At 38.4% G+C, this 11,563-nt stretch overlaps 2 protein-coding genes and 2 pseudogenes across 4 annotated transcripts; 2 read left to right on the forward strand and 2 right to left on the reverse strand.

The window, feature by feature from the left end:
* Positions 1-1,390: 1,390 nt before the first annotated feature.
* Positions 1,391-2,326, reverse strand: LOC128921991 (tRNA (adenine(58)-N(1))-methyltransferase catalytic subunit TRMT61A-like; annotated as a pseudogene).
* Positions 2,327-2,896: 570 nt separating this feature from the next.
* LOC128921992 (tRNA (adenine(58)-N(1))-methyltransferase catalytic subunit TRMT61A-like) lies at positions 2,897-3,956 on the forward strand (the record flags this gene model as incomplete). Its single annotated transcript, XM_054231155.1, has 3 exons — positions 2,897-3,168; positions 3,230-3,401; positions 3,459-3,956. Coding segments are annotated over 3 exons (597 nt in total), but the record flags the coding sequence as incomplete, so codon positions are not given.
* Positions 3,957-5,759: 1,803 nt separating this feature from the next.
* LOC128922296 (uncharacterized) lies at positions 5,760-8,084 on the forward strand. 3 transcript variants are annotated; one of them, XM_054232254.1, is made up of 5 exons: positions 5,760-6,910; positions 7,086-7,276; positions 7,341-7,527; positions 7,584-7,677; positions 7,751-8,084. In XM_054232254.1, exons 3-5 carry the CDS (start codon positions 7,493-7,495, stop codon positions 8,000-8,002), a joined length of 381 nt encoding a protein of 126 aa, XP_054088229.1. In that variant the 5' UTR covers positions 5,760-6,910; positions 7,086-7,276; positions 7,341-7,492; the 3' UTR covers positions 8,003-8,084. The 3 variants fall into 3 exon arrangements, with proteins under 3 accessions (XP_054088229.1, XP_054088230.1, XP_054088228.1); XM_054232255.1 differs by having other exon boundaries at positions 5,760-7,276; positions 7,341-7,531; XM_054232253.1 differs by having other exon boundaries at positions 5,760-7,276.
* A 1-nt stretch (position 8,085) lies between these two features.
* On the reverse strand, positions 8,086-10,260 carry LOC105220211 (putative nuclease HARBI1; annotated as a pseudogene).
* Positions 10,261-11,563: the final 1,303 nt, after the last annotated feature.

The following is an 11,563-nucleotide window of genomic DNA, read 5'->3' on the forward strand; positions in this document are numbered from 1 at the left end:
CTCTCACTGCCATTCAGCAAGTCGGAGAAGTGTTCCCTCCATAATCCCAGTATGCCCTGGACATCGGATACCAGATTACCACCTTGGTCTCTACATGAGGATGCTCCGGTCTTGAAACCTTCGTTAAGTCGCTTCATTTTTTCATAAAATTTTCGAGCATTCCCTCTGTCTGCCAGCTTCTCAAGCTCTTCGTACTCACGCATTTCGGCCTCTTTCTTTTTTTGTCTGCAGACGCATCTCGCTTCCCTCTTCAGCAGGGCATGAGAATAGGGCTGTAAATTTCACTACTGTTACGATTGTAACAAATATTCGTACGTTCGTTTGTATATAGATGCTAATTAACAATATTTCACATTTAGATTAATAAATTTAGTGTTATTGCGTACGTTCAAAATTTATAAATTAACAATGATAATATTGAAAATGATAAATTGTAAGTTCAGCATAGTCAAATCAGAAAAAGGATAAACCACATCTGCGTTTTTTGTTTTTTCGAGCTCTGTTATTATGTTAACTATTTATTGTGTAGATCCAAGGGCAATATAGGAGAATCTGTGTTTAGTACGTCGAAAATAAGTAGGGAAACTGCTACTCCAAAAGTCCGATGTAATTTGTTGTACTGAAAAATATTTATAGTTGGTTAGATATAATTAAAATATCTATATTCGTAGAACAAACCTTGTTATTTGCCAGTTGCGTTGTGCGATTTAGCCTTTATCTGAATTTAAATATGCATTATTTGAGTTTGCTGCAACACTTGTTACACCATGTGGCGATTATCCACCACCCTGCAAGACAGGTACCGGCGAATTCTTCGGTGAAATGCCAGGGAGAGGTACTAGCAGTTTCAATGAAAGTTTCTATGTCATTCTTAAGGGCGAATTGACAAAAGTACCCGAAACTATTGTGTACGTGTGATCGTTCATCTCTTTCTTGCACATTACATTCATCATTTAGCAATTTATATATACATCTTAAACAATTCCGTGAATGATCTTGGTACAATCACTTCCAGTACTGTTCTTGGTACTATCACGGATGAAAGACCCAAAACTGCGAACGAAAGCTGCACGTGCACTTTCAGTACTGCGACCCACAAAAGCCCAGAAACTATACCCGGTATTTTCGGTAAGTTCTACCAAAATCCCAAATGAGAATTTAATAACAAAATCTTTAATTATATTTCATATTTATTTAAAATATCATGCCATTTAGGTGTTTATTATTATATTTACTTTATAAATGTATTATCGTACTACACTATATACATATGTAAAACGTATTGAATATTTGAACAATTTTTGCTATCTGACAAAGGCTGGAGGAAGAGTGGCAAATGTCAAGTACCCCGAGCGGCCTGGAAGTGTAAGCTGCGCACATTATGTGAGAACTATTTTGGTTTCTTTAGGAGATTTGGCAGATCTGTTTTTTCATTAATTTCATTAGTACTAGATTCATCCATTTTCTGGGAGGAGGATTTCTATAAAATATAAAGTAAAATTAGAATTAGAATTAGACATAAAAGTTGGTAATAATTACCTTATGTTTCAGGAATTCTAAATCTAGCACTGGCAACGTTCTAGTCTTAACATCCATGCTCTTGCTGTAGTATTTCCTTTGAACTAATTTCGGTTAATCCATGTCCTTGTAAAGCGATACAACAACGTTATGATTGCTCAATACAAGGTGAAAATGAATCAAAAAAATCCTCATAATTGAACATACAAGAAGTTTTTAAATTTCTATGAACAAACATTCACTTAAATTTACCCTTTAATTTCTGACTTTTAGCTGCTAATGGCACGGTCAACTGAGGGGCCGGTAATTCTAAAAATTCTGCAACTGTTTTGCCCTCTAGCTCATTGGTAAAACCCAGTTTACACACGTCGCGATGATAAACGGTTACAAAAGCACCTAAGCCATGTCGTTTCAGTTCTTCCCGGGCTTGTGTTGAGCAAAAGGTTTAATTGCACGTAAAAAAGTGACATTAAACCTAATATCTGGTGTGTAAATGATTTGTGTTCGATGTAGCAGCGTTTGCATCCATAGTTCTGGATTTGCTTGTAGCACATATTCCATCGATTCGAAAGTTCTACGCTGCTGCCATAAGTGACACCAATTAGGTTTCATACCTTTAACGCGCCGTATGAGGTTTGAAATATCTGTATGGAAAATTTTAGAATTTAAGGAAAGATAATATTATTATATTCAACAATTATTTACGTATTCAATGGTTTCTCCCTTCATGTTGACCATTGTTGGCGTAGCTTCTATTGCGTGTTTCGAATTGACAATGCAATGGTATTACTGTATCACCCTCTTCAATTCCATATTTTGCGTGCTTCAATAATTTAAACTTTAATTAGGCTGCCGATCACTGATTTAAATAAAACACGCAAAATAATAATTCACAAGCAGCCATGATATAGCTCAAAACAAAACTTGATCAAAGACGAGAACTTTGTTAATGCACATTTCACCCTTTGTTGCATATGTGTGTATGTAGTGGTATTATTAAAATTTCTTTGAATGTATTGGAGTTTCAGTACCCATGACTTGCTGGGGAGATTTGCCATTTAACTTTAAAAAGTTACTATTGCGAATGTGTTGAAAAACTTTGCATGTGTAGTGATGTATGAGTTAGTTGCGTGTTGTATGGCATTTTGTTAAATACAATATTTTTTAATTTATTATTAGGTACTGGCTGATGAAATGTTAATAAACGAGGTAGGCAGTTTATATTTTCCTTCCGTTGCTTAATTCGAGTTGTTCTATGTGCACCACTTATAAAAATGAGTATAAATTTAAAATCGCCGTAAGTTTAATTTGTTTGTAAATAAAAAGTGTGTATGTTTTTCAATTTGAAATTTGTCCTGGTTCAGTTATATGTAGTTGAATCGGAACTAGTTCAGGTGCAAAACCAAATTTTTTATATGCAATTAAACCATTTGGCCATCTACATAAACTTGACATCCACGAAGTGCGAGTGCAACAAGCACGTGAAGAATTGGAACGACATGGTTTAGGTGCGTTTGCAACCGTTTATCATCGCGACGTGTGTCAACTGGGTTTTGCCAATGAGTTAGAGGGCAAAGCAGTTGCAGTATTTTTGAACTTACCGGCACCTCAGTTGGCCGTGCCATTAGCAGCTAAAACACAAATTAAGGGGTAAATTTAAGTAAATGTTTGTGATAATAGAAATTTAAAAATATCTTGTATGTTCAATTAGGAAGACTTTTTTGATTAATTTTCACCTTGTATTGAGGAATCATAACGTTGTTGTATCGCTTTACAAGGACATGGATTTGCCGAAATTAGTTCAATGGAAATTCTACAGCAAGAGCATGGATGTTAAGACTAGAACCTTACCCGTGCTAGATTTAGAATTCCTGAAGTATAAGGTAATTATTATCATCATTTATGGTGTGAAAATTAAATATTTACTTTATATTTTATAGAAACTCTCCTCACAGAAATTGGATGAATTTAGTACTAGTGAAATAAATGAAAGAACAGATCCTACAAAAACTCTTAAAGAAACCAAAACAAGGCCTCACATAATGTGCGCAGTTTACACTTCCAGGTCACACGGGGTAGCCTTGGTCCGATAGCAAAAATTGTTCAACTATTCAATACTATATACATATGTATGTAATGTAGTACGATAATATGTATGTATGTTATTGGCGTTCAACCGTTTAGCCGGTTATAGCCGAATCGATGAAAGCGCGAAACTCTTCTCTTTCCTTCGCAGTTCGGCGCCAGTTGGAGATTCCAAGTGTAACCAGGTCGCTCTCCACATGGTCCCTCCAACGGAGTGGAGTCCTTCCCCTTCCTCGGCTTCCTCCGGCGGGTACTGCATCGAACACTTTCAGGGCTGGAGTGTTTTCGTCCATTCGGACAACATGACCTAGCCAGCGTAGCCGCTGTCTTTTTATTCGCTGAACTATGTCAATGTCGTCGTATAACTCGTACAGCTCATCGTTCCATCGTCTGCGGTATTCGCTGTTGCCAATATTCTGAGGACCATAAATCTTGAGCAAAATTTTCCTCTCGAAAACTCGTAGTGTCTTCTCATCTGATGTTGACATCGTCCAAGCTTCTGCACCATAAAGCAGGACGGGAATGATAAGCGACTTGTAGAGCTTGATTTTGGTTCGTCGAGAGAGGACTTTACTGTTCAATTGCCTACTCAGTCCAAAGTAGCACCTGTTGGCAAGAGTGATTCTGCGCTGGATTTCGAGGCTGACATTGTTCGTGTTGTTGATACTGGTTCCCAGGTATACGAAATTATCTACGACTTCGAAGTTATGACTGTCAACATAGACGTGGGATCCAAGACGCGAGTGCGCTGACTGTTTGTTTGATGACAGGAGATATTTCGTCTTGTCCTCATTCACCTCCAGACCCATTCGCTTCGCCTCCTTATCCATGCGGGAAAAAGCAGAATAAACGGCGCGGTTGTTGCTTCCGATGATATCAATATCATCGGCGTACGCCAGGAGCTGTACACTCTTGTAGAAGATTGTACCTTCTCTATTTAGCTCTGCAGCTCGTATTATTTTTTCCAACATCAAGTTAAAGAAGTCGCACGATAGTGAGTCACCTTGTCTGAAACCTCGCATGGTATCGAACGGCTCGGAGAGGTCCTTCCCAATCATGACGGAGCTTTTGGTGTTGCTCAACGTCAGTTTACATAGCCGTATTTGTTTTGCGGGGATACCAAATTCAGACATCGCGGCATAAAGGCAAATCCTTTTCGTGCTGTCGAAAGCAGCTTTAAAATCGACAAAAAGGTGGTGTGTGTCGATCCTATTTTCACAGATCTTTTCCAAGATTTGGCGCATGGTGAATATCTGGTCGGTTGTTGATTTTCCAGGTCTAAAGCCACACTGATAAGGTCCAATCAGTTTGTTGATGGTGGGCTTAAGTCTTTCACACAGTACGCTCGATAGAACCTTATAGGCGATATTTAGGCTTATCCCACGGTAATTGGCACAGTTTGTGGGATCTCCCTTTTTATGGATTTGGCAGAGCACACTGAGATTCCAGTCGTCGGGCATGCTTTCTTCCGACCATATTTTGCAAAGAAGATGATGCATGCACCTTACCAGTTCTTCGCCGCCGTATTTGAATAGCTCAGCCGGTAATCAATTGGCCCCTGTTGTTGTTCTTCAGGCGGGTAATTGCTATTCGAATTTCTTCATGGTCGGGTAATGGAATATCTATGCCATCGTCATCGATTGGGGAATCGGGTTCGCCATCTCCTGGTGTTGTACTTTCACTGCCATTAAGCAGGTCGGAGAAGTGTTCCCTCCATAATCCCAGTATGCCCTGGACATAGGTTACCAGATTACCATCTTGGTCTCTACATGAGGTTGCTCCGGTCTTGAAACCTTCGTTAAGGCGCTTCATTTTTTCGTAAAATTTTCGAGCATTACCTCTGTCTGCCAGCTTCTCAAGCTCTTCGTACTCACGCATTTCGGCCTCTTTTTTTTTGTCTGCAGATGCGTCTCGCTTCCCTCTTCAGCTCTCGGTATCTATCCCATCCCGCACGTGTTGTGGTTGTTTGCAACGTTGCGAGGTAGGCAGTCTGTTTTCTCTCCGCTGCGAGACGGCATTCCTCATCGTGCCAGCTTGTTTTTTGTCATCGCCGAAATCCAATTGTTTCGGCTGCAGCGGTTCGCAGTGAGTTTGAGATGCTGTTCCACAGTTCCCTTATACCGAGATGCTGATGAGTGCTCTCAGAGAGCAGGAGTGCAAGTCGAGTAAAGTATTTCGTGGCTGTCTGTTGCGATTGCAGCTTTACGACGTCGAACCTTCCTTGTGTTTGTTGACGGGCATTCTTTGCTGCACAGAGGCGGGTGCGTATCTTCGCTGCAACCAGATAATGGTCCGAATCTATATTTGGTCCTCGGAGCGTACGCACGTCTAAAACACTGGAGACATGTCTTCCGTCTATCACAACGTGATCGATTTGGTTACGCGTGTTTCGATCAGGAGACAGCCAAGTAGCTTGGTGTATTTTCTTTTGCTGGAATCTGGTACTACAGACGACCATAATTCGGGCCCCAGCGAAGTCGATCAGCCTCAGGCCGTTTGGCGATGTTTCGTCATTGAGGCTGATTTTTCCGCCTGTTCTGCCAAAGGCACCTTCTTTACCCACCCTGGCGTTAAAATCACCAAGCACGATTTTGACATCGTGGCGGGGGAAGCGCTCGTAGGTACGTTCTAGGCGCTCATAGAAAGTATCTTTGGTCACATCGTCCTTTCTCTTCCGTTGGGGCGTGGGCGCAAATAAGCGATATGTCGAAGAACCTCGCTTTTATGCGGATTGTGGCTAGACGTTCATCCACCGGGGTGAATGCCAGGACTCGGCGACGGAGTCTCTCTCCCACCACAAATCCAACACCAAATTTGCACTCCTTTATATGGCCGCTGTAGTAGATGTCACAAGCACCCACCTTCTTCCGTCTTTGTCCCGTCCATCGCACTTCTTGGATGGCGGTGATGTCATTATCCTTAAAACGTTTGCAGGGGTCGTCATCAAAAGGGGGCTGTCTCATCCGAGGCTTTCGATTTTTCATTGATACTTCGTTTTTATGTGGTGGGTCCCAAACCCTACGCACAACCGCAGGAGCGGGTTCGCCTTCTCACTTTAGCTCGCATTCAAACGGATGTTTGTTAGCTACCCAGAGGATACTTGGTCGTGAGTTGCTTGAATCATGTGGAGAAGAATCGTTTCTGGCCACTCCCAAGTGAATGACCATCAAAAACTTTCCTCACTTAAGGTTAGTTTCCAGCTCTCAAGAAAAGCAAAAACTCCATACAAAAAAACACTAAAGAAAAGCTCAAGAAGTTTTCTTGTATTAAATTTTCTTGTGGCAACATACAGCTCTCAAGAAATTCAGTAATTATATTTTCTACTTTTATTTTATAAATTGTGGATAGGCAACACTGGTTTTGCGAAGAAACATAACAGTTTCTATATATTTCTGAAGTAAATTGAGCGGGAAGAAGAAGCAAGTTTGTGGTTTTATTTGAATTTGATTTGAATTTTATATATTCTTTGGCTTAAACATTAGAAATGGAAGACTCAATACCTACAACAAAGCGGCAAAGGCGAATTGGAAATTTCACTACAGGTGAAAAACAAAACTTAATTAAAGAAGTGGAAGATGGCCCCGAATATGGGACATTACTAACGTTTTGCATTCAAATAAAAATACTGTGGAGCAGGCCTGGGTCCACATAAGCAATTCCCTTGGCAAAACTGGTAAGTGTATATAAATTAAACTTTTATTTTATGAATCTCTTAACTTGTTTTTATTTTGTATTAGTTAGTGAGTGCAAAGCTGGGTGGATTAGCTTACGGGAGAGCTATCGCTATCACGCCAAAGTGGCCCGCAAGCACAAAAGTGGTAGCGCTGGTGGAGAAACGCTGGAGGAGCCTTTGTTTTCAGATACTGTTAATTGGGAGTTTGCTGAAGAAATGGCATTTTTGCCAAATGTATCACAGAAACGAAAGTAAGTAAATTTAATATTATTTTAAAATTTCATGAAGTTATGCATTGTTTTCGCAGAACTTTCACAAGTCCAGTTTTTGAAGATTTCGATTCATCTTCCCCCATAAATAGAGCGGATGTGGAGGAGTTAAATGTTCCGCAATATGATTATGTAAGTGTATATCATGTGTATATAATGTGCATGTAAATGAATATGTTTTATTTTTTGTTTGTGCATTTTTCAGAATCCAACACCCACCACAAGTAAGCGGAAATTTAGCGGAAGCCAAAATGATGAGGCATGGAGTCGATTCAATAACATCTTGAAGAAACAAGAGGATTTGGTAGCAGGAAAGAAGAACTCACCATATGCACAAGTCCTTGCTGGTTTTGACTGGTTGTTGAATAAGCTTCCACGGTCAGTTGGTGATGATATGTGTATGGAATTTAACAGTATGCTGTTACAGCAAGTAAATGAACTTAAAACAAAAAAATAGAATAAGGAACAGAAATAAAACTAACAATTAACTTTTTATACACTTTTACCTTATGATTAGTTATGAAATAAATAAACATGAAATTTAGAAACATTAAACTTATTTTTTAATAAAAAACATATATATTGGTATACATAAAATAAATAGTGAGTATTTTTTTATAAATAAACATGAATAATGGGAAATTCAAAGAAATGTTGCATTATTTTGCCATGGAACAGATCCAGATGTAGAATTTACATAATCTTTTATGACATTTCGTACCTATTTGCCATAATCTGATGCTCTTCCCCGGTAGGCACCTAATTCATTTAAAGGGTCTTCTTGTTGTAGAGTTTCCCATTCTCCTGATTCCCATACCCCATCGATGCCTTCGAATCCAGAGAAGGTAGGAGGATTATAAGCCGGTCGACATTTATTGATCAGGTAGTTATGTAGTAAGCAGCATGCTGAAACAATCGATTGTGCACGATCCGGATGACAAAATAATACCTTTCTCAGGCAAAGCCATTTTGCACTTAAAATTCCAAACGCGTTTTCAATACACCGTCTTGCTCTACTTAAACGATAATTTAAAATTTTTTCCTCTTTGGAAAGGTTTTTGCTATTATAAGGCTTCAGTATACGTTTACACAGTGGAAATGCGTCGTCTCCTCCAATGAAATATGGTACTTTTTTGCCATCGATAAAGCCGTCGGCCGGAAATTGGCAGCTGTCATTAAGAATGCTGATACCGAAACTTGAATTCTTCATAATATTGGAGTCTCCTTCACTTCCGTAAGCGCCAATATCCAAGTATGTGAATTTATAATTGGCATCACATATAGCCATTAACACAATGGAATGGAATCCCTATAATAAAAGCATATTAATAACAAGTAAAGAAAGTCTTAGTTCGGGTGCAACCGAACATTTTATACTCTCGCAATAAATTTTTGTAATTTTATTGAGATAACACACAATTTAACCCAGATATTCTTCATAAAGCCCAATAGAATAACGAAAATCGGCATATATAGTATGTGAGGGATGAGGTAATTCCTGAACCGATTTTACTCATTTTCATACCCTAGCGTACGAGGGTATTATAATCTATACATATACAGACATATTTACTTACTTTGTAATTATAAAACACGCTTCCACATTTTGGTGGGGCTTTGATAGATATGTGGTTTCCATCGATAGCCCCGACGCAGTTCGGAAAATTCCATTGCTTTCGGAAGCTATTAGATATTTCCAACAACGTGTGTTCAGTCCACTCTGGTATTTCATTTTTCAATACGCAGCATATTGCCTTACACACGTCGGACACGATTCTTCCAAAATGCTGCTTACTAATTCGGTAGCATTAGGCAATATGGCGTTGTAAATCTCCAGAAGCCAGGTACCTGAAAAAAGAAGGCGGTCAAATCCTATTTGTGCTAATATAATATATTATATATTTTCATAACATACTCTAGTACAATTGCAAACTTGGCTTTAGCTGGGATGAAATCCTTTGGTCTGCTATTTCGCTTTGGAAGCAGATGTGGCTCTAGCATCTCCCAGCTCATCAAAAATACATGGCGGCATGCGGAAATTTTCTACGAAACGAGCTGGATCATTCCGCAAGTTTTCGAAATCGGTGGCAAACCTCCCCTTCTCATTTCTTGCCTTGAGATAAGGGCTCACCCAATGACACATTTTCCTGCGATTTTTCATGTTGCTTCCAGATTCCATGATGGTCATGAAAGCATCACAGTTCATCAATATCATCAAATTTAGCCTAAAATATAAGAAAATATATTTGTATAAAAACTATAATTTGGTGAAATAGTGTATAAAATTTACTCATCGTCTTCCATTCTAGAAACTAAAAACCACCTGAAAAATAAATACAAATAGTTAATCACGATATTTTTAAATAAATTTAAATAACTTACCAATTACTCTTGCTTAAATAAATCTCTTTTTTGTTTGTGTTGAATTTTTCACACTCTTCTTCTTCCATTGTTTAACATTCACGGTGCAATATGAAATGTCAAAATTTCTTGCTTACTACTATTTCATACAAAAGAAACAATACCGATAATTTCTTGAGCTTTTTCTTGAGAGCTGGAAACTAACCTTTACGTGAACTTCTACACATGATCCCATCCCATGTATAAAGTAAATATAATAATAAACACCTAAATGTCATGATATTTTCAATAAATATGACATATAATTAATTATTTTGTTATTAAGTTCTCATTTGGGATTTTGGTAGAACTAACCGAAAATAGCTGAAAGTGCACGTGGAGATATGGTTCGCAGTTTTGGGTCTTTCATCCGTGATGGTACCAAGATCATTGCCCGAATTGTGCAAGAGGTATATATAAATTGCTACATGATGAATGTAATGTGCATGAAAGGGATGAACGATCACAAGTACACAAGAATTTCGTATACTTTTGTCAATTCGCCCTTAAGAATCTCATAGAAACTTTCATTGAAACTGCTACCCTGCAAGACAGGTACCGGCGAATTCTTCGGTGAAATGCCAGGGAACGGTACTAGTAGTTTCAATGAAAGTTTCTATGCCATTCTTAAGGGCGAATTGACAGAAGTACCCGAAACTATTGTGTACTTGTGATCGTTCATCCCTTTCTTGCACATTACATTCATCATTTAACAATTTATATATACCTCTTGCACAATTCGGGCAATGATCTTGGTACAATCACGGATGAAAGACCCAAAACTGCGAACCAAAACTACATGTGCACTTTCAGTACTGTTCTCGGTACTATTACGGGTGAAAGACCCAAAACTGCGAACGAAAACTCCAAGTGCACTTTCAATACTGCGACCCACAAAAGCCCAGAAACTATACCCGGTATTTTCGGTTAATTCTACCAAAATCCCAAATGAGAATTTAATAACAAAATCATTAATTATATTACATATTTATTGAAAATATAATGCCATTTAGGTGTTTATTATTATATTAACTTTATACATATATTATCGTACTACACTAGGAAGACTGGCAAATGTCAAATACCCGGTGCGGGCAGAAAGTGTAAGCTGCGCACATTATGTGAGGACTCTTTTGGTTTCTTTAGGAGTTTTTATAAGATTTGTTCTTTCATTAATTTCACTAGTACTAGATTCATCTGGGAGGAGGGTTTCTATAAAATATAAAGTAAAATTTGATTTTTTATAAAGTTTGTAATAAAAGTTGGTTATAATTACCTTATGTTTCAGGAATTCTAAATCTAGCACGGCACCGTTCAAGTCTTAGCATCCATACTCTTGCTGTAGTATTTCCATTGAACTAATTTCGGTGAATTTATGTCCTTGTAAAGAGATACAACAACGTTCCTCAATACAATGTGAAAATGAATCAAAAAAGTCTTCCTAATTAAACATACAAACAGTTTTTATATTTCTATGAGCACAAACATTCACTTAAATTGACCCTTTAATTTTTGTGTTTTAGCTGCTAATGGCACGGCCAAGTGCCGGTAAGCCCAAAAATACTGAAACTGCTTTGGCCTCTAGCTCATTGGCTAAACCCCGTTGACACACGTCGTG

The sequence above is a fragment of the Zeugodacus cucurbitae genome, chromosome 5 (genome assembly GCF_028554725.1).
Source record: "Zeugodacus cucurbitae isolate PBARC_wt_2022May chromosome 5, idZeuCucr1.2, whole genome shotgun sequence".
Taxonomy (NCBI): Eukaryota; Metazoa; Arthropoda; class Insecta; order Diptera; family Tephritidae; genus Zeugodacus; species Zeugodacus cucurbitae.

What these genes read in the sequence shown, in the direction of transcription:
- LOC128922296 (XM_054232253.1), top strand. Translation starts at nt 7,493, where the DNA reads ATGGCATTTTTGCCAAATGTATCACAGAAACGAAA. An exon ending in AATGTATCACAGAAACGAAA is followed by an intron (nt 7,528 to 7,583) that starts GTAAGTAAATTT and finishes TTGTTTTCGCAG; the next exon opens with AACTTTCACAAGTCCAGTTT. An exon ending in ATGTTCCGCAATATGATTAT is followed by an intron (nt 7,678 to 7,750) that starts GTAAGTGTATAT and finishes TGCATTTTTCAG; the next exon opens with AATCCAACACCCACCACAAG.